Source organism: Tiliqua scincoides, chromosome 1 (assembly GCF_035046505.1).
Source record: "Tiliqua scincoides isolate rTilSci1 chromosome 1, rTilSci1.hap2, whole genome shotgun sequence".
Classification (NCBI taxonomy): domain Eukaryota; kingdom Metazoa; phylum Chordata; class Lepidosauria; order Squamata; family Scincidae; genus Tiliqua; species Tiliqua scincoides.
Window position 1 is genome coordinate 21,385,172 of NC_089821.1, and position 22,744 is coordinate 21,407,915.

Here is a 22,744-nt window from a genome sequence, read left to right on the forward strand (position 1 = left end):
GACATGGGATACAGGGGTGAAAAGGGACTCTCACTGTTGATTGTGAAATCTGCTCACTCAGCACAGCTTTGAAGAGCTCCTGGATGCAACTTTGGGCCTAAAAGCACAGACTATAGAGATGGCCAGAAACACTTTTTTATTCAACTGCCACAACTGCTAAAACCATTTCTGTCAAATTCATACCTGCACATTTCATATAAGCAAAATTCCATTTTACCATTCCATTGGCCCCCATATCCGCAGATCCCATATCTGAAGTTTCGGTTAACCACAGATCAGGTCAGTGCCCACCCCCCGCCCTCCCCTTGCCTCTGGAGGGTCTGCCTGCTGCCTCGGCTGGGTTCAGAGATAAAAAGAGAGGCAAAAAACATCACTTCCATTTTGTTCGGAAAAACTACAAGTGACGTTTTTATACCTTTAAAATGCCTTATGAGCGCTGGGGAAACCCTCCGGCAGACAAGTATGGCCTCTGGTAGGCTGAGAAGACATTACCTCTGGAAAGCGAGGGGGAGGCGTCCATCATATTCACGGAATTATGTATCTGCAGGTGGTTCTGGAACTGAACCCTGTGGATACGGGGGGCACGCTTATATTTCTGAACCTAGATTATGGTAATGCAATGGGACGGCCTTTGTCAGAAGATCAGCCCATTCACTATACCTCCCAAGTGATCCTAACCACATTGGATACAACAAACTACTTCTAAAACAAGTCAGTAAAAAGCTTTATTTACAGACATTTTTATCACATAATACCAATGATGTCATGTTAATAACAAACCTATGTGTTTAAGTGGGCATACTGTATGGACACAGCCAGCCAGGTTCCATAATCCAACAGATCAGTCTTCAAAATGTAATGATGCTGACAGTTCTCTACTTCCATGTATTTGTACTAAGAAAAGGGGCAGTTTCCTTTCTTCCATCTCGTATTTGCTGAATCTTCATTGTACATTTCCATTCCCTTAGGGAGAGTTAATTTTTGACAGAAAAGAAGATTATCACTTCTTGCATCATCCTGTTGACAAAAAGAGATGTGGGGCCTGGTTTAGTAATTTTCCCCCCAGCGTTTCTCCAAGGCTGCACGTTCTGTTCTTGCCCAGGAGAGCACCAGCTATTTTCAGCTCTATGGCCCATCAGAATCCATTGCCACCTATATCCTCATGGCCATGTTCATAAATATGCTTGTATGTGAATGCCTTCCCAAATAGTGTTTTTTCTACCTTGATAAAGGTTTCGCAATGGAAATTGTCAAGATTTCTTCCTCTGCTCCAGGATTTCTTGGCAGCTTTTGTACACTTCTACCAGGCAGGCAAGACGTGGCTTGGAACTCTATAAACAAGGAAAATGAGAAAAGGATAAAGAGCTACAATTCTAGCCAAATTTTGCAATTGACAGTTCAAGTGGGGAAGTCCCATACAAAGCAGGCACGGCTGCTAGGGGAGTACAAAAGTACCCCGTTGCACCACTAATTTGTTAATTGTTAATTAATTACAAAAATACCTATTACCTGTATTTCTTTAAAACATGAATCAATTCATTCATTGATTAAGCATCTCTAGAAACAATATTTTTAGGATGTTTCCTGTAAATACTGTACTAATTTATCTTGAATAAATAAAGGCATAGCATGTGTAAGCAGATTTTTCTAGTCGCTATCCAAATAGTGTGGTGACTAGATTCTTTACTGACAATAGCTTTGATGAGAAAACTACATTTCTAGGTATGATTCATGCATTACTCATTCCCACAATTAACTGAGTATGGTATTTGATATATAATGAAAAATAACCCCAGTCCCAAACCTTGCATACAGGACCAGGCAACAGATATACATCTATTCAGCAGAATGGTGCTGTCAAGGTTGAAAACATTGGAGACCTAGCACTCCAACATGTAACTGGCATTGTTAGACCAGACACTGACAACCAGTGAATGCATACAGAGCCTACATTCCAGGAAGGATTTGCACATGGGAGCCCTGGTTGCAGAGATTCTTCTCAGCAAAACTTTCTATATGTGTAGATTGCATCCAAAAAGGTAATGTATATATGGCAGCCTGCTTTCCTGTGCAGGTCCACCATTGCAGGTCTGGAGGCTAGACACTTAGGGCAGAATACAGCAAGTATATATGCCAGAATATGGCAAGCATACAATTATGCAAGTGTAAGGTGTCTAGAGCAACTTAATTTCCTTTGCTCATGTGTCTCCATATACACAATTTTTTTTAATGGTACAGGGCACAATCCTAACCCCTTATGTCAGTGCTTTCCAGCACTGACATAAGGGCAATGCAGCTCTGAGGTAAGGGAACAAACATTCCCTTACTTTGAGGAGGCCTCCATGAGTGACACCCAACTACAGGATGCAGCACACATCCCACTGGCACCGCTATGCCAGTGCTGGAAAGCACTGACATAAGGGGTTAGGACTGTGCCCACAATATTATCCATGCCTTCTAAGAAGTAAGTTTCATTGACTTCAATAGGTCTTACTTCAAGATGAGTGTAGACAAGATTGATGCCTTACACCACCTATGCATGAATACTCCAAAGTCCCACTGACTTACTATATATTATGTACAGTATAGTACAGGATTGCAGCCTTAATGTCTTAGGGCCCAATCCTATCCAACTTTCTAGCACTGGTGCAGCCGTAATACAGCCCTGAGGTAAGGGAACAAATGTTCCCATAACTTGAGGAGGCCTCTGTGACTTCCTCCCCACCACAAGATGCAGTTCATGCCCCACTGGCACTGTTGCACCGGCCCTGGAAAATTGGATAGGATTGGGCCCTTAGCCAACAAGTTGTTGTGATGGGAGACACTATAAATTTCCTTACTTAAGGAAGGTCAGTTCCGTTCCAGTAAAATATTCTCGGAAGCAGGTTTAGGGATGTCAATAGATAATTTTGTTTTGTTTCTAATTAAATTAAAGCTGTAAAGCAAAGGCAAAGAACCTTTTAAAGTACTTTGTTGTTGACACAAAAGGTCCTCAAGACAGCTTCATACAAGCACTGGAGGGAGTATCAAGGGTTAGATACATTTGTCTATATAGGCTGGCCATGAACTCTGGTAGATATTCTGGGGCACATTCTTCACAAAAATTAACAATATGACCAAACAAAACATCACCAAGACTCTGATACTCTGATTCTGGGTATTTGCCAAAGGTATATACTGTACAGTATAAAGACTTGTTTTACAATCTTTTGCCGCTGCAAAAGCCATCATTTATCCTCCAAATCAGGAGGAACATTTATTAATTGACAAACTCACCCATCACATAACAATTCCTAGAGGTAATGGGAAACCTAGAAATGTTGAATAATGTAATAAGAGAAGATAACAGGATGAAACCGCTTAAAATTAAAAGTGAAGAATACAAATTACAAGCGTTTGCACATGATTCGGTATTTATCTTGGAAGATCCACTTAACTCCATAGAATTTCTGATAGAAGATTTAAAAAAATATGGGGAAGTGGCAGGTTTAAAAATAAATTACCAGAAGACCAAAATGATACTTAAAAATATAAAAGACATTAATATAGAATGATTAAAAGAATTTGGACTACAAATAACAAACAAAGTAAATATATAGGAATTATAATTACCAAAAAGACAAGTTTATTAATGGAAGACAACTATATTAAATTAATGAAAGAAATAAAAAAAGATTTGGAGAAATACAATAAACTGCAATTATTCCTAATGGAAGAATAGCTCTATTGAAAATGAAAATATTACCTAAATTAATGTTTTTATTCCAGACTATTCTGATTATTTTGAAGAGAACTTTTTTTGAAGAAATGAATAAAATTACTACAAAATTTGTCTGGCAAGGTAAAAAACTGAAAATAAGATGGAAATTACTTCAAGAGGATAAAAAAAGAGCAGGATTTGGATTACCAAACTGGGAATTATATTATCAAGCAGCAGCCCTAAACTGGATAAAAGACTGGGGACTCATACCAAATTCCAAAATTTTAATTTTAGAAGCACATGATTTACAAATAGGCTGGCACACATTCCTGTTTTATGATAAAGTCAAACAGCATGGATATTTTAGACAATACATTTTAAGAAGATCTTTAATTTGGATATGGGAACAGATAAAATACAAGATATACTCTAAATTACCCAGATGGATATAAAACTGCTTGAAATAGCAACTAATCCTAACTGGATTAAAAAAGACCAAAATAAATCATTTTGGTCTTTTTGAGAAGACCAAAAAATAGGTTTTTATGAAGAAGATATAAGTTTTGATAAAATATTTTTTATTGATGAGGGGAAATATATTTTAAAAATGTACAATTTTCTCCTGGAGATAAGAATGGAGGATGAAATAGTTAAAGATGCAATGGTGCACTGGGCAAAAATTTTTGGATATAATATATCGATGGATGACTGGAAACAATTTGGAATATAAAAAGATAACTAAAGTAGTGTCTTTTAAAGAGAATTTATATAAAATGTTTTATAGATGGTATTTAACTCCAGAGAAATTAGCAAAAATGTACTCTGGGTCATCAAATAAGTGTTGGAAATGTAAAGAGGTTGAAGGAACCTTTTATCATATGTGGTGGACATATGAAAAAGCAAAGAAATACTGGAAAATGATACATAAATTCTTGCAAGAGATATTGAATTGTGTATTACCATTCAAACCAGAAATATTCCTCCTAAATGTGACATCAGAAATTAAAGACCAATAGAAAATACCTTATTGTACATATTGTTACAGTGGCAAGAATACTGTTTGTACAAAATTGGAAATCTACGGACTTGCCAACTAGAGAAAATTTAATAGACAAAATTTATGAAATAGCAGAAATGGAAGTTTTAACAGAAAGAATGAGAGAGATTTAGGTAGAGTAAGAAAATATTGGAAGCCTTTTTATGATTGGATAGATAGTTTTAGTTAAACAATATTGATTGTTTAGATCAATTTAAGTTTTTATAATGGCAAATATGATAGCTTTTGTATTAAAAATTATTGTGTTTTTTTCAGTCATTTGATTGCTTTTCTTTTTTTTTAATAATGCATGTTGTAATCTAGGGCCATATCCTCATGTGTAACCTGTGTATTACCTGCCCAAAGTCTAACCCATAAAAAAAAAAGAGAGGACAAATTACACATTGATGGTTTTACACTTCTGTACTTTATTTAAATAAACAACTAAGGGCACAATCCTAACCAGGTCTATACAGAAGTAAATGCTATTGTGTTCAATGGGATTTACTCCTAGGAAAGTGACGTTAGGATTGCAGCCTAAATTGGTTGTGTGTGGGTTTTCCCAATGAAATGCACTAAATTTTCCAACCATGACAAATCTGCATATGTTTGCTTAATTATATATTATAAAATTTCTTCCCTTCACAGATGTAGTCATATGTTTGAAAATGTGATGGAAATCCTGAAAAAAAATCGGAGTCAAGTCTTTAAAAGAATTCATGAGGACCATCTGAACACTGACCCTGCTGATGTGGTCAACCACTAAATAAACGGTAGCCTAAAGCTTCATACACTAACTCTAGAGCAGGGGTGCCCAAACCTCGGCCCGGGGGCCACTTGTGGCATTCGGGGACTCCCAATCTGGCCCATGGGGAACCCCCAGTCTCCAATGAGCCTCTGGCCCTCTGGAGACTTGCTAGAGCCTGCTCTGGCCTGATGCAACTGCTCTCACTGTGAGGGCAACTGTTTGACCTCTCGTGTGAGCTGTGGGATGAGGGCTCCCTCCACTGCTCGCTGCTTCATGTCTGTGATTCAGCACCGGCAGCGAAGGAAAGGCCGGCCTTGCCTTGTGCAAGGTCTTTTATAGGCCTTGAGTTATTGCAAGACCTTCATTCATTTATATAAATTCCATCTCTAACATATTCATTTGTGTAAATTTATGTAAATTTATTCAAATTTAAATGCAAATTAATTTTTTTTGTTGTGACCCCCGATACACTGTCAGGGAGATAATGTGGCTGTCCTGCCAAAACGTTTGGACAAGTCTGCACTAGAGGATAGGCAGAACATACAAATTTTCTGCTACTGCTGAGTAGAGGCCAATAAGAAAAAGAGAGACTCGATCTGTATTGTATTTCTAACTTCCCCAAATCAATCAAACGCTTTGCTCTCTCCGTTCTGAGCTCCTGAAAACATCACTTAACAGTATAAAGTCCATTTGGAATCTTTCTTTATGACGGCTGCTGCCACAGGGATTTTCACAGAAAAACCAGTTAATTTAGTACGTGCTTATAGCAGTGTTAATAGGCTCAGTGAGATGGTAAATTGTATTCTTTAGAGCTGACATAACTGAGAAAAACAGGGGCTTAAATGCACCAAAGGGTGACAAGGGTTACTGCCCCACCTACCTGGGGAAAATCAACTGCCTAGAAAGTTCAGCAGTCAATCCATGCTCAACTAAGCACATCACTGCTATATCTAAAGTGCAGTTACTGCAAGTCAGTGAATTTCAAACTAACACATACCCCATGTTCCTGGCCTCTGTGTTAGTGGTTCTAACAAGATCTCATAAAAAACAGTGCTCTGTAGCACTGTTCAAAGTGTTGGAAATAAGAGGTCACCGTCAAAACCAGAGGACAGTATACTTGACCCAACAAATATTTTCTAGCAGTTACAATACTTCTACATATTTGTTATGCAAAAAAATACTGAAATCAAGCAAATGGATATCCAAAGAATGAAGAGAAAACAGGTGTAGCATCAAGAAATGAAAAGATCCTCAACAATATGCTATGGACTCACCTGAAATAGTGGCACTACCTCTGAAACAACTTGTGGTTCTACAGGGTCCTGGAGAAGGATGCACAAGTAATAGATAACCTTTTGCTACAGAAACAAAACACACAAACCAAGCAATGAGGAAACTGTTATTATGTGCTACCAGTAAAAAAAAAGTTTAAAGAAAAATAACTCTGGTATGAGAGATTGCTGTCCGTAATGTGTCTGTTTGGACAAGTCTGCACTAGAGGACAGGCAGAGCATACAAATTTTCTACTACTGCTGAGTAGAGGCCAATAAGAAAATGAGAGACTCGTTCTGTATTGTACTTCATAACAGCATTCAGATCAGAGTAATTAGAATGAAACATTTACCATATCCTCACTCATCCTGCATCTCTACTGCCTGCTCCAGTGTTTCCAGGATACATTTACACCCTCAAGTGGTCAGGAAGAGGGTTGACCCTCCCATAAGGAATGATAAGAACAGCCCCGCTGGATCAGGCCATAGGCCCATCTAGTCAAGCTTCCTGTATCTCACAGTGGCCCACCAAATACCCCAGGGAGCACACAAGACAACAAGAGACCTGCATTCTGGTGCCCTCCCTTGCATTTGACTTTCTGACGTAGTCCATTTCTAAAATCAGGAGGTTGCACATACCCATTATGGCTTGTAACCCGTAATGGATTTTTCCTCCAGAAACTTGACAAATTCCCTTTTAAAGGCATCCAGGCCAGATGCCATTACCACAGGCTGTGGCAAGGAGTTCCACAGACCAACTACATGCTGAGTAAAGAAATATTTTCTTTTCTCTGTCCTAACTCTCCCAATACTCAATTTTAGTGGATGTCCCCTGGTTCTGGTGTTGTGTGAGAGAGTAAAGATTATCTCTCTATCCACTTTGTCCATCCCCTGCATAATTTTGTATGTCTCAATCATGCGCCCCCTCAGGCGTCTCTTTTCTAAGCTGAAGAGGCCCAAACGCCATAGCCTTTCCTCATAAGGAAGGTGTCCCAGTCCAGTAATCATTTTAGTCACTCTATTTGCACCTTTTCCATTTCCACCATGTCCTTTATGAAATGCGGTAACCAGAACTGGACACGATACTCTAGGTGTGGCCTTACCAGCGATTTGTACAATGGCATTATAATACGACTAAGTCGTTTTGTTCTCAATACCTTTTATAATGATCCCAAGCATAAAATTGGTCTTTTTCACTTCCGCTGCACACCGGGCTGACACTTTAATCAAGCTGTCCACCACCACCCCAAGAACTCTCTCCTGATCTGTCACAGACAGCTCAGAACCCATTACCTTGTATGTGAAGTTTTGATTTTTTTGCCCCAATGTGCTTGACTTTACACTTATATTGAAACGCATCTGCCATTTTGCTGCCCATTCTGCCAGTTTGGAAAGATCCTTCTGGAGCTCCTCACAATCGCTTCTGGTCTTCACCACTCAGAAAAGCTTGGTGTCTTCTGCAAACTTAGCCACCTTGCTGTTCAACCCTGTCTCCAGGTCATTTAAGAACAGGTTGAAAAGCACCGGTCCCAGGACAGATCCTTGGGGCACACCCTTTTTCACCTCTCTCCATTGTGAAAATTGCCCATTGACACCCACTCTCTGTTTCCTGGTCTTCAACCAGTTCCCAATCCATGAGAGGACCTGCCCTCTAATTCCCTGACTGTGGAATTAGTCTTTGGTGAGGGACCGTGTCGAATGATGACCATCTCAGGCAGTATATTATCAGGGTGGAAAAACCTGCCACTAAAGTACTTACATGCCATATCCACCTCTGGGACCCTACTCTGTTTGACTCCCAAAAGGCTGTGGCAGATCCATCTGGGAAATGAAAATTGTGCCCCACCTTCACACTCCTACTCTACTGTAGGGCTCAGAGTCCACAGGCACACACGTATTGCCAGCAGCAGATAGCACATGCATATGGAGGTAAATTTGCAAAGGAATATGCCACTGATGACTGTGCTAGTCCTGTTTTGCACCTCTCTCAGAGGCTCTCTCCTCCCACCCCTATCTCTGTTCTCTGTCCTACAATCATTCCCTCTTTCTCCTGACATTCATCCACTCCACTTGCAGTGTATCTATCTCTCCGCAACTCTGGCTCATCTTCCTTCATGACTGATTCCTTCAATCGATCATCTCTCTCTCTGTCCCTCTCCCATCAACTGTTAACTCACAGCTCTCTCAGTCCCTCTCTTCAGGCTTCCTCTCCCCGTGTCCATCTATTCTACTGGCAACTCCCTCAGTTTCTCCTTCTCTCCCTCCCCGCCTTGCTCAAAGTTTAGCCGCCCTGGGTCCCTTTGGGGAGAAGGGCGGGATAAAAAATAAAGTTGTTTATTATTATTATTATTATTATTATTATTCAATCTCTTGCTCTCCACCCCCCTAAAGATCAGTCCACTGCACTCGTGCTCCCTTATTCTTTCCCTGTCCATCCATCTCTTACATGTCCAACAAGCTATAACGCAAGCCTGTGCGTGCCAACTCAGAAGTAAGTATCACTAAGTTCAACGGAGCTTACTCCCAGGAAACTGCATAGGATTGCAGCCCTAGACTCTTCTTATCTCCCTCTGCCTCCACACTATGCCTGAGGGCTGTGACCATTACCCCTCCATGCCAGCCTGTCAAGGCACTTCACACACTCTGCAAAATGTTGAGTCTTCAGGTCTGCAGTTGAGTTGACACAGAGCTAGAGGAACAAGATGCCCAACCTCCTCATCCCACCTGGTGAATGTGGTTATCCTCTGAGAAACACACTGGGTTGTTATGGCTCACTGCCTGTGCTGGATGTGTGGGATTGGGCATGCAAGTCTTGCTTCCCATTTGATGTCTTTCCTTCAACACCAGAGAAGAAGGGGTGGTTGTGTGTGAGATTTAACTCCTATGGGATGCTTTTGGATATTACCCATCACACAGAAGGATAGTGGTGGTTTGCTATATTTAAAAAATAATGCAAATTTTGATATCCAGAAAGCATCTGGCAGTTCATATAGATTTCGTAATGCTCTGTATTCTCCAGGGTTCAGGAGTGCTGCTGAGATGACTGCCTTCTGTCCAGGCCCACTACAGTATGTTATTACGTCTTTTTTGTAGTTGATGTATAATGTAAGCTTAAAGGGGGAGGATGAGCCAGAAAATATTGTCACACCCATGAAAAATTTGAAAAGCTGAAAAAATCTGCAGCTTTTCATGAAAGTTGCAAAAATGTATATTTTACTCCAGGTGCGCACTGACACACTGAAAGGCCTTTTCTTTGGTCACTCTTTAGGAAGTGGACTGCAATCCACAAAACATTATGCTGAAATAAGCCAGTTAGTCTTTAAGGTGTTACAAGACTTTCTGTTGTTTTTGCCACAGCAGACTAACACAGGAGCCTTCTCTAAGTTCTTAATGTACCAGTTCAGTAAGCAACTTCTATCTTGCAGTTAGTCAGTAATCCAGAAAACAAGGACACCTAGTAAACCACTGCCCCTGTTTTCGTCTTTTGGAATACCTTGTAAAAACTGTGTTTGTGTGAATTGCTAGATTTCAGGGTTCACTCCCCTCCACAGACTCTAGCAGCTCACTCTCTGAGTGGAGAATGCAGGCTACCTTATCTTCGGTACATATGCACGGCTATAGTTCTTAGTCTGCCCCTTCACATGCTCACAAGACAAACTCTGAGCTATCAGTTATATAATATGGGGCAATTATGTTTAGTAATCCAGAAAAATGCAATAGCCACACTACTGACACTAACTCTGCATTTTAGATCTAAGAGTTTTGCCTCAGTGTCATTGGCTATAGCGTTATTATTAGAAAGTGTTTCGCTAAGAAGCAGGTGGCATAGAGTGCCACTGGGGCCACTGCAGGCCTTTGCCCCCGGGCCTCAGTACTCTGGAATGAGTTGGGTGAATCTTGTCTTTCATAACAGGCAGTAAAATGTCTTGGACTAGCCCTAGTCACTAAGATTTCTTCAGGTTAGTAGTGCCATCTTGGAGGTTCTCCTCAGTCAGCAGAGGAAGAGAAAGAAAGAGCTTTTCTTTCCTCACCATCACTAATCTGCCAACTGAATAAGGAATCTCACCCCATCTCATAGCTGGGCCAAACTGACAAACACCTTCATCCCATCGAGATCTGCTGCTGACCAGTGTCAGAGTCTCCTCATTCCAAGAACAATCAGTAGAGCCTTTTCTGTTGCTATCCTTGCACTATAGAACACCTTGCATCTAAGGCTCCTCTATGCATTTTTTTAAAAAGACACGTACCAAAATATTCCTTTTAAGACAAATAATTCTGCCTTCCTATGCTTGCTAATGGTCTATACAGAAGAAAAAACCATTTTAACAATCAGTGTAACACAAAAAAGGGACATACAATGCTTACCATATAGATGGCTTCATTGATGACCACATCTTTTACCTGGTTCATCTCTATAAAGGTTGTACTCTCTTTGCCCGATGCATAGGATGACGTCATCTGTATTCCAAGTGAGCCAACAATCAGCAGGGACTCCTGGTCAATCTTCACAAAGTGCAGGTACACAAGCAAGCCAATCAGCGTGATAAATATAGCAGCAGAAAGCACCACACTGTTCTGTAACGGAAACCAAGGCAAGAGCGTAAGAATCAATTCTGTAGCTCACCAAACACAAACCTAGCACTCTGTTTCTACCTAATTAAGAAGGAAACTAAAGACATAATTATAGGATGATCTTCTAAAAGTAAGTCAGTCTATGCAAACTAGTTCACAAAATAGAATGAAATCGGACAGGCAGCAGCATAGAAATAGAGATGTATCATTGTCCTTGTGTTTACAGATAAAGATGGAAGACCAAATAAATCCTATGAGATGATGAACAATAGAGACCTTTCAAATCCATTCTCACAATATAGGAACGTGGGTGATCCAATTATACAAAAAGTCACAAAAAGTCACAAACACCAATACTTATAGGGAATATTAGGAAACATACTATCATAACAAAGGACTGTGGCTCAGTAGTAGAGTACATGGTTTGAATGCAGAAGGCCCCAGGTTCGGCATCTTAAAGGAGAGCTAGGAAAGACCCCTCTCTGAAACCTTGAAGAGCTGCTTTGAGTCAGTATAGGCAACATTTAGATAGATAGACCAATGGTTTGAGGTAGTATAAGGGCAGCTTCCAATAAGTCCAAACTCTCCATAAAAGTGAGACAGAAATGTCTAAACATATCAAAAATTGTACATACTTCATTTCCAGGGATTTACAATTATTTCAAAAAAAAAATCTATGTTTTTCATTTACTACTTTGTCTTTCAAGGACTTTTGATAATTTAAAATCTTCTTGTTATGACTTTTGGGGGGTAACCTACAGCACATATGCATATTTACTTGGAAATGAATCCTTTAGATCAGGGGTCTCCAAACCCTGGCCCAGGGGCCAGATGTGGCCCGCAGTGAGCCTCTATCCGGCCCATGACCAGCCTCTTGTCCCCTAAAAGCCTCTGGCCCACTTGACTGAACATGATCAGAGCTGTGCTCTGATGGCATCTGGAGGGTGTTCTGAGGGCCGGAGAGGCTGAGTGAATGAGCCCACTCATTCATTTATTCATTCATTCAAGTTCCATCTCTAATTTATTTATTTAAATTTTATATTTAAATTTTTTCCCGGCCCTCAGCACTGCGCCAGATATTTCATGCGGCCCTCTGGCCAAAAAGTTTGGAGACCCCTGCTTTAGATGGAATTTCTGTAAATGTGCGAAGGATTGCAACCCTAATTAACTCTAAACTCAAAAATCCATCTCTCCTAACTAAGGAAAGGGGCACATTTTCAGAGCGGTAGCTCTCTTATACTTCGGGAAAGAACAACAGTCCCTCTTCATCTCAGAATAGCATCTTTTCTCATGGCTGTTTGCTGGTGTTTTTTCAACATCATTTTTTACTGAGAGCCCTTATCTTGCTATGTAAATATGATTCTCTGCATGTAACAGGCAGCCGAATCCTGAGCTACCTGGAGCGCGGAGCTGCCATAGCGCCAAAATGGCTGCTGTGGCATCCAACGCACAACTAGGCAGCCTGCAGCAGCTCCTTGGGAGAAGGGTACTTTCCTTCCCTTCCCCCAGTAAGGGAAGCAGCCCCACAATGGGGCTACTCGATTCTGTGGCGGCACTTCTCCAGAGCAGAATCAGAGAGTCCCGTGTTGGACCATGTGGTCCCTCAAGGGACTCAGGATCTGGTAAAACAGAACTCCAACAGTCTCACCCTGTCCCAACCTGCTCCCCCCCCACACCTCCTCCCCTTCTTCCCCCACCTCCCCTTGTCCCAGAATGGCTCCTCCCCACCTCCCCCCACACCCTCACTCACCTACCTGTCACCAGGTGGTCCAGGCAACCACCACATGGCGGAACATGGGCCCAGTGCCGGAGCTGGCCCAGAGCAGGCTCACGCTGGGCTAGCTCTGGTGCTGGGCCTGCGGTAAGGGCTAACAAATGTGCCTTAAGGCACGTTTGCAACAGTGTGTGCTGGCAGTAAGCCGACACTCATGAGTCTGGATCAGGCCCTCAGGAAGAAGTGAGATTCCCAAGTAAGTGCTTGATTTCCATCTTCTTTATCTATTGCTTGCTATTTTAAACTATATACTTGTGCTGAGATTTGTTATTGCAAATTTACTCAAGCTGTTACAACCAGACAGTGCTGCAAATTACTTTTCAAAAATCTGCTTTCAGTATGTTGGCATGACGGAGTGAAGGGAGGCTGCACAAAGCTGGAGAGTAAAACAAAGCAAATGTCCATGCGGCCTTGACAAGACACACACTGGGGTCTCCTACAGATCTGATTTGGTACAGTGCTGTACATTATGCCTACCTGATTACTGAAAAGTGGTGTATTACTACAGTATTTACATGGGCTAATCTGGTATGAAATGCTTAGGTGCCAAAGCAACTGCTATTTTTCTTGGGGTTTGATGCCATTTCCAAAGGAGGTACATACTATAATTAAATGATTCCAGAGAACTGAGAAATTAAGGGCACAATCTTAACTAACTTTCCAGCATCAAGGGAAGGGCAATGCAACACCATGGTAAGGGAAAAAACCTTGAGGAGGCCTCCGTGACTGCCCCCCAACTGCAGGATGCAAAACATGCCCCACTGGCACAGCTATGGCAGTGTAGGAAAGGTGGTTTGGATTGCGTCCTTAGAGAGTTAGAGTGAGAACAGATTGTTTGGAGCATAGAAAGTACTGTCCAGAAATACAGAGAGTTTCATGGGAAATGGATCGTGCCCCCCCCCCATTTTTGAAAATGCACAAATAGATGCAACCTTCCAACCCTTCTTCCTGGCACCCTGAAGCACTAATTTAGGCTAACGACCGAGGTACACTTACTGAGTGCAAGCCATGCTGAACACAGTGGGACTTACTTCCAAATAAACATGCACAGGATTGTGTTGCATGGTTCCAATCCTATGTTTGTTTAATTTAGGACTTAAGTGCATTGAATTCAGAAAAGTAAAGACTCATAGGCTTGGACTATACCAGAGTTCAACTTTAGAGTTGGGACCCCAATGGGGGTCATGAAGCCTCAGTTGTGGGGTCACTGCAACTTCTGGGAATGAAAAAGACTGAAGACCACTGGACTAGACCACCACCAGGTAAAGGAGAAGGCACCTGGTGTACCCTTTCAAGTACCAGGAGATTCTTTGTCAGTCCTACTCGGGTTCTTAGCAATTGTGCTAAAATAGCTTTCACTTGCGACTGGTTTCAGAGGAGCTTTTTCTGCTCTCTCTAAGAATATCTGGCTACAATGAACATGCTGGGAGGGCATTACGAAGGCAAGGAATGGGCAGGATGGGATGGGGTGGGCCGATAGGGACCTGGGAGGGGGAGATCAACAGTGGGGTCCCTCAATCTCTTACTTGGTTGGTAGGGGTTTTAGCACAAAAAAGATTGAATACCACTGGTCTACACAAAACCAGGAGGGAGTTTCCCTACTAAAAAGGCTGGGATTTGGTGATGACTGCAATATTTGGAGCTCGATCTACACAAGACTAGGAGAGAGGAGTTTATCTCATAAGAACATAAGAAGAGGCCCATCTAGTCCAGCCTCCTGAGGCCCACCAGATGCCTCAGGGCACACACAAGAAAACAAGGGACCTGCATCCTGGTACCCTCCCTCACATCTGGCCTTCTGAGGTTGCCTGCTTCTAAAACTAGGAGGTTGAACATACCCGTCATGGCTTGTAACCTATAATGGACTTTTCCTCCAGAAGTCTGTCCAATCCCCTTTGAAAGGCATCTAGGCCAGATGCAATCACCACACCTTGCGGCAAGGAGTTCCACAGACTAATGACATGCTAATGACACGTAAAGGAATATTTTCTTTTGACCATCCCAACTCTCCCAACACTCAATTTTAGTGGATGTCCCCTGGTTCTGGTGTGAGAGGGAAAGGAGTGTCTGTCTATCCACTCTCTCCATCCCAAGATATGTAGGCCAGAAGCCATCACCACATCCCATGGCAAGGAGTTTCACAGACTAACCACAAGCGGGGTAAAGAAATATTCCCTTCTAACTCTCTGGGCTGCCCCCTGGTCCTGGTGTTGTGTGAGAGGGAAAAGATGGCTCACTCCATCTAGCCAGAAGCCATCACACCCTGTGGCAAGGAGTTCCACAGACTCATCGAATCTCCCAAAGGGCTGGCGTCCAGTGATGGCTGCAGGACTTGGGGCATCCCTCGACTGGGGGGGCACAGCTGCAGCACCCGGACGACCCGGGCTGGGCTGGCCTGGCGAGGGAGAGCCCCTGGGGGGGAGCGGGCGAGGCCTTCCCCTGGTACCTGGCTGAGAACGAAGAGCCCGTAGGCCACCAGCCACACGGAGCACGTGGCGGCGCTGAGCGAGCGGAGCTGCAGCCGCGGGCAGCGCACCAGGAACTCCCTGCAGGAGGCGCTGTGCTGGCGGCGCTGCAGCGTGATGCGCTCCCCGGACACCGCCAGGTACCCCTCTTCCTCCGCCATGTCCAGGCAGGGGCAGACGAAATGGGCCTCCCAGGCGCCCAGAGCGGCTCCCGCGCCCTTCCAGCCCCAGGACTCGGTGGTAGCAGAGACTCCTCCCCCTCTGCGCCAGGTGCTGTCTCTTGTGCTGCACTGGCTGCCCAGCCTCCTCCTTCCCCGGAGGGAGGCAGCAGGACTTGCTGCTCTCTACGCAAGGCAGTCCCAGAGAGGCCAAGGAGATTTCTTCCCAGCCTTGGCTCACCCCCTCCTGGCCTCTCAGTGGACCAGGGACATGTGGTGGGTGGGGAAGCAGGGCCTCCCCACTGGAGTCCTTCAAAAAGCACCACCACCGTGTGAGGCACCCAAGCGCACACAACCCACACGCAAGGGTTGTGTGTGCTTGGGCACCTCACACGGCGGTGGTGCTTTTCGAAGGACTCCAGTGGGGAGGCCCTGCCTCACCTGCCTCAGGTGAGGAGGCCCTGCCTCCCCACCCACCGCATGAGCCTTCCCTGCTGGCCTCATGAGCCCAAGCATGGTCAAGTGGCCATGAGTTCCACCGGACAGCAAGAAGAGCAGTTCCTCCCCATGGAGGGGAACTGGAGCGAGTGCCTTTCACTTTTGTTCTTAAAATCAGCTGCATCTGTAGGACTCACCTAGGTCCTGACAGACTTTTTAAAAAGAAGACATAGAAGGAAATATTTTATTTATTTATAAGTAATAATAAAAAGACCTTCACACATTTATTTCCCTATATTTGCACATGCTTGCAAACTGTAGGAGCTATTTGCAGGGTAATTAGCAGTTACAGTATCTGATTTTTGAATAGCCTCAGGGCTTGAAGCAATTAGTTTTCTGATCTTCCTATCACCTTTTGGTGACCCACCAGTGGGGTTCTGACTCTCAGTTTGGGAACCACTGGTATAGAAGATGGTAAATGGTGAGCTTTACTGCTTAAGACACAGTGGAAATTGCAGGAAGATATCGACTCATGTTTGTCTCATCTCAGAAAAGAGCTGTGTGAATTGGGTGTTGAAGGACAAGTGCCTGCTGTTTACCATTCCACTGGCTTTCCAGTTAGGACAGCAATTTTCAGTCTCTCTCATCTCATGACAAGGTGCTAAAACTGTTAAGGCACATCATCAGTTTTTTGACAACTGACAAGGCACACAGCACTGCCAGTGGGGGGCTCACATCCCCTAATGGCCCCACTAATAAATGGCCCCACTAACCCCTGCTAATTGGGTAAGAGGCACTTTTTCAAGTGGGTGCTCCTTTTTTTTAGCAGGGGGAGAGTAACTGGCCCATCTCACCCCATCAGTGTCTGTTCTAGTGGCTGTCTGCTGGTATTCTTTTGCATCTTTTTAGATTGTGAGCCCTTTTGGGACAGGGAGCCATTTAGTTATTTGATTTTTCTCTGTAAACCGCTTTGTGAACTTTTAGTTGAAAAGCGGTATATAAATACTGTTAATAATTAATTAATAATAATAAATGACTCTCGTCCAAACTCTCCCCCCCCCCCGCATACCTGCAGACCATTCTTGGCACACTGGTAGAAAATTGCTGTGTTAGAAGGTCAGCAAGACAAGATTTTGCTGTCCTAATAGGAGATTTTGATTTTGTCTTTATATTGCATCAGCAGAAGCCAAGAGAGAGTCAGAACCTATTCAGAGTTTATCCTGCTCAGAACAGGAAGACTTGGGGCTATATGAGAGCCAAACTGCTTTAGTTTGTCTTTTTTGCTTCAGTTATCTTGTTAATGTGTTATATTTGAACTGTTGGAAACAGCAGAAAGTTGCTTAGGGTTTACTCTTGTGACCCAGGGGTGTCAAACTCATTTCATATAGTGGGCTGAATAGCATTAATGGAGCCTGCTGAGGGCCAAAAGGGACAAGTGAAATCATTAAGCAGGAAGTGGTCATTAGGCAGATGATGGCCAGAAATTGAGCACTTTTTTCTCTAGCAAAGAGGCACTTTTCAAGTGGTGGTCCTCTCAAATTTAGCGGGGGAGGGGGGAAGTAACTGTCCCTTTTATCCCAGCTCAGTGTCTTTTTAGTGGCTGTTTGCTAGTGTTCTGCATCATTTTAGATTGTGAGTCCTTTTGGGACCCCTTTGATTGATTTTTTTGGGTCTGTAAACCACTTTGTAAACTTTTTTTGTTGCAAAGCAGTATATAAATATTGTTAATAATAATTAATTAATACTAATGATTTGCCTAGTGGTGCCCAAATGACACGTACATGCGTGCATGCACACACACAAGTCCAAGCTTATAACTAAAGAAAAACATGACCCTCTCCAGCCCTCTGGAAAGAAATAATCAAATCCTGCTGGTTGAAAAAAGGAAATAATTAACAAGGATAGGAGCAAAATGTAAATTTCTCTAGCACAGGAACATGGAGAATGTCAATGAGAAGGAATGCTATGTGATGTTTAGACATATATATTGGCAACCTTCAGTCTCGAAAGACTATGGTATCACACTCTGAAAGGTGGTTCTGGCACAGCGTCTAGTGTGGCTGAAAAGGCCAATCTGGGAGTGACAATCCCTTCCACACCAGAAGCAAGTGCAGTCTGTCCCTGGTCTGTCTCCCTGGCTATGGGCCTTCCTTCTTTGCCTCTTTGCCTCAGACTGTTGGCCAAGTGTCTCTTCAAATTGGGAAAGGCCATGCTGCACAGCCTGCCTCCAAGCAGGCCGCTCAGAGGCCAGGGTTTCCCACTTGTTGAGGTCCATTCCTAAGGCCTTCAGATCCCTCTTGCAGATGTCCTTGTATCGCAGCTGTGGTCTACCTGTAGGGCGCTTTCCTTGCACGAGTTCTCCATAGAGGAGATCCTTTGGGATCCGGCCATCATCCATTCTCACGACATGACCGAGCCAACGCAGGCGTCTCTGTTTCAGCAGTGCATACATGCTAGGGATTCCAGCACGTTCCAGGACTGTGTTGTTAGGAACTTTGTCCTGCCAGGTGATGCGGAGAATGCGTCGGAGGCATCGCATGTGGAAAGCGTTCAGTTTCCTCTCCTGTTGTGAGCAGAGAGTCCATGACTCGCTGCAGTACAGAAGTGTACTCAGGACGCAAACTTAGGACGCATTGTTTAGACAACGATGAAGACATAACAGTTATGTAATGTTACTAGAAGAACAAAGTAACAAATTCTGTGTTCCATTCTTTCCCTCTTAGATATTGTCAGGTTTGGTTGATTCTTGAGGTGGGGAAGCGAGGAGGCAGGGCCTAGGAGAGGGGGGGTAAAGGGGGTAATTTGTACCTGGGCCCAGGGTCAGGAAGGGGGCCCAGGAGCCAAAGGAGGGGGCCCAGAAATTTCCTGGGATCTTACATTCTCCAATTTCACTGCCCACACAGGATGCTGGGGGCAATACCGTGGGCACATGGCCACGACTACTGCCATGCACACCAGGCCCAGGATTGCATACATTCCTTAACAGTGTTACATCTGGGAGGAAACTGACCTGCTACAGTAGCTCTTTGGTTTGTGGATTTGCTAATCATGAAGGAGTGTAGAGATGCTCAGCAACACAGCTGAAGGACTGTAGCTACTGCAGAAGTCGGTTTTGGTGTACACAGGACACTTTCCATTCTAGTAGGAGCATAAATACAATGGTACTAATCTCCTGCAATGATTTTCTATATTTGAAAGATTTTAGAGAGATGTAGGAGTATGTTTGGTTTTCTGTATTACTGTATCTTCCTACCAACACTAGGCGGGCAGGTAGACCTGAGCTCTGCATTGGGAAGACTAGTAGACCTGAACTCCAAAGATTAGTCCAGCTGGTGCCACATTCCCCCTGCCTGTTTTGCCCCCATTGTCACCCCCCCATTCTGTTTCACCCCTCCCTCTTTGGGAAGGGGCCCAAAAGAAACTCTGTACCCCCTGATAAAATTCCTCTCAGAGGCCCTGCGAGGAAGGTTTGCGCGGGCCCTGCAAATAGACCTTTGCATACCAGTAAGGTAAACAAGTTCTTAGCCCTCCTCCCCCCTCCCCCCCATCCCACAGGAATTCAGTGAAATCCAGGGTTTGCAGGAGACCAATTTGGAAATATTTTTCAGTGAAAAACTCAGTGTAGTAAAGTGAGCTCTGAACAGATGGAGTTGTGAGGATATATATTATGTGTATAATTCTTTTTCAACACAATCCTATGCATGTCTACTCAGAAGTAGGTTCCATTATTTCAGTGGGACTTACTTCCAGGTAAGGGTGTATAGGATTGCAGCCTGCAAAGAAAAGAAAATAATCTGCAACAATCACTGTCTGTAGATACTTACAGGATTTGTTATATGACTGTCTAGTTTCAGATATTGTATGCATGGTGCTTTTTTAGCTATGGGTTATAATGTAATAGATGTCTGATGTATGTATTTATTCTTCAAATGCTAGTCTGCCAATTTAATTAATATTTTATAGATGGCATGCAAGTATAGTGTTCAGCATAAATATTACAAGTCACAATCAATACACAGACGTTCTCTGACATATACTCAGTTCACAAAAACTTGCCTTAATAAAGATATCCTACAAGGGCGCAATCCTAACCTCTTATGTCAGTGCTTTCCAGCACTGGCACAGCTCTGAGGTAAGGGAACAAACATTCCCTTATTTTGAGGAGGCCTCTGTGAGTGGCACCCAACTGCAGGATGCAGCACATGTCCCACCGGCACCACTATGCCAGTGCTGGTTAGGATTGTGCCCAACGTCTCTTAAATAGGTTAATAGAAATTTACATTATCCATGAGTATCCACTACAGGGAATGGAAATTACAGAATGAATCAGTAGTTTTTCGGACCAAAGAGTAACTTTCCATGAGATGTATGCTGGGCTGGAGAACCTATGAAACCAGAATATGAGGCTTCTGGGAAACTTCCATTAATTGTTTTGTGAAAATACATGAAAATGTCTTCTAAAGTCAAAAACCAGACTATATCCAGAACGCAATTTTGTGGTTTGCATTCCAGACCTGATATTTGAGAAAGCAAAAATAAATAAATAAAAAGATAATAAATAATGATTTTAAAAAGTTATTCTGTAGAAAGCAGAGTAATAAAAAAAATTAAAAAGAAAAAGAAAAAAGAAAAGGTTGGCTTTTGTAATGGTGAATGGTAAGTTCTAAGTCAGGAAGGTCTGCTCTTACCCTTAGAACTGAAGGTTGTTCAGAAAGAAGGTCATTTGTTCGTTTATTCACTGACACACTACTGTGTTTATTTTTTAAAATTTTATATCCTATGTTTCTTTTTAAGAAGAAACCTAGAGAAGTCAAAGAGGCTAAGAACACAAAAAGTGTTCTTACTCATCAAAACATCAAGAAATGAAAAGGCAGCATCATAAGAGTCCAGTAAGGCAGACAACAGAGATGAAGTTCAGCAGTTAAAAGCAGGCAGTTCCAGGGAGATTTGTGTGTGTGACTCAAAAAGTGCTGTGAATTTCAGAATTTAGGAGTGGCAGGTGGCAAGACCAGGCTTCATCCAGGTGGTGCCCACCAAGCTGGGGCTTGTGTGCTTTTCCACCACAGGTTGTACAGAATGATTCCCATGGTTTGGTGCAGACTTTCACCATGAAGGTCCCTGGGAGGAAAACTGGGAACTGAAAACTGTGAAGTGGGTGCTGTGTTGTGACCCTTAAAACGCGTAAAGGGACAGAGATGGGTGGGGACTCAGCATGGAGGTGGCTGCAGAGATGGGCTGTGTTTAGGGGGCTCCTGGGGCAGGCAGCGGTGGCCAGGTTTTGTGTTGGGTAGCTGGTCGGGTTTAATGCCTGCATCTCCCCTGTCTGGGAGGCTGGGAAAGTCTCCAGGAATCCTCATCAGTCTCCTGGGGGCAGTTGAAAGTAATCCTGGACATATTAACAGGGCCTCTAGGAATGTCCAACATGACATGGGGGAGGAAGACTCTCCAGGAAGAGCTTCAGTCAGAGTGGGCAGCTCTACAGGCAGACAACTTCCTAAGCCCCAGAAGCTGAAAACTTCCCTTACTGAAGCTGAAAACTTCCCTTAAGGGAAGCTGAAATGCTTCCCTTACATCATAGGTTTTATCTAAGCTGGAAGTAAGTCCTAAGACTGTTATACTTATTTCCAGCTTAGATGGGAGCTGGGATGTATTTCCTCTGCTTTCAGCTTCTGGGGCTTAGGAAATCATCCTCTTCCAGTCATAACCTTAGACTCTAAGTTTAGGCTATGGTCAGGGGGTTGGACTAGATGACCTTTCAGGTTACTTCCAACTGTATGATTCTAAGATTGGAAGAGGAGGGAATTCCTATGTAAGGCATATGCCTAAACACAGAGCCCATGAGAGGGGAGTGCAGGGGGCAAATGCACATGGGACCAGAGTCAAGAAGGGGTCCCAAGAACCAAAAGAGGGGGGCCCAGAGATTTCAGGGGAGCAGAAATTTCCTGGAATCATCTCACCAGGGACCAAAAGAGGGGGCGAAGGGATGCATTCTTACATCATGATGTGAGAATGATGTGATGTGAGATACATTGTATCTGGGACGGGGTCAAAAGAGGGGCCAGGAGCCAAAGGAGAGGAGCCAGAAATTTCCTGGCCTCTCAGAAAATGTTTGCATACAGTATATTGTGTGAAGATTTGCAGTCACACTTTGTGTAAGCCTACATCATTTTATGTATTGTAATTGGTAGAAATTATGGCCCATTGAAGATGGTGTGAACTTATGATCCAATGGAGAAGGGAAGGGGCCCCAAAGAAAATTTTGTACCCCCGATCAAATTCCTCTCCCAAGCCCTGCCTGAAGAGACTGCTCAGTTCCATTACAAGCTCTGGCCACTCTGGGGAATGAGACCAGAACCACACTGGGGTCCTGGTCCAGATTTGCAAGTCATGGTGCTCCATCCTACCCAGGACTGCTCAGAAGCCAGTTGCACTGCGTTGAGAGTTAACCCCCCCCCGCCTTCCCCCTTCTAATGCTGCCCAATGCAGTGGCATAGCTAGAGGGGGGCAGAGCACTTTGGCAGGGAGCCTGAAGAGGAGCGGGAGGCTCCCTGCAAAACCCAGTGCTTTGCCCCCTCTAGCTAT

The 22,744-nt window shown here is 43.5% G+C and overlaps 1 protein-coding gene across 2 annotated transcripts; it reads right to left on the reverse strand.

Moving 5' to 3' along the window:
* Positions 1-708: 708 nt before the first annotated feature.
* On the reverse strand, positions 709-15,731 carry PIGH (phosphatidylinositol glycan anchor biosynthesis class H). 2 transcript variants are annotated; one of them, XM_066638191.1, is made up of 5 exons: positions 15,548-15,731; positions 11,121-11,330; positions 6,759-6,842; positions 1,223-1,331; positions 709-1,017 (listed from the first exon to the last, which is right to left on the reverse strand). In XM_066638191.1, exons 1-4 carry the CDS (start codon positions 15,725-15,727, stop codon positions 1,251-1,253), a joined length of 555 nt encoding a protein of 184 aa, XP_066494288.1. In that variant the 5' UTR covers positions 15,728-15,731; the 3' UTR covers positions 709-1,017; positions 1,223-1,250. The 2 variants fall into 2 exon arrangements, with proteins under 2 accessions (XP_066494288.1, XP_066494279.1); XM_066638182.1 differs by having other exon boundaries at positions 709-1,331.
* Between the last annotated feature and the right edge of the window lie 7,013 nt (positions 15,732-22,744).

Bases quoted from the DNA above. Each gene is read 5' to 3' on its own strand.
- PIGH (XM_066638191.1), bottom strand. From the start codon at position 15,727: ATGGCGGAGGAAGAGGGGTACCTGGCGGTGTCCGGGGAGCGCATCACG. The intron at 11,331-15,547 runs GTACCAGGGGAA...TTTCCGTTACAG, and splicing joins GGCTCTTCGTTCTCAGCCAG to AACAGTGTGGTGCTTTCTGC. The intron at 1,332-6,758 runs GTGAGTCCATAG...CCTTGTTTATAG, and splicing joins AGGTAGTGCCACTATTTCAG to AGTTCCAAGCCACGTCTTGC.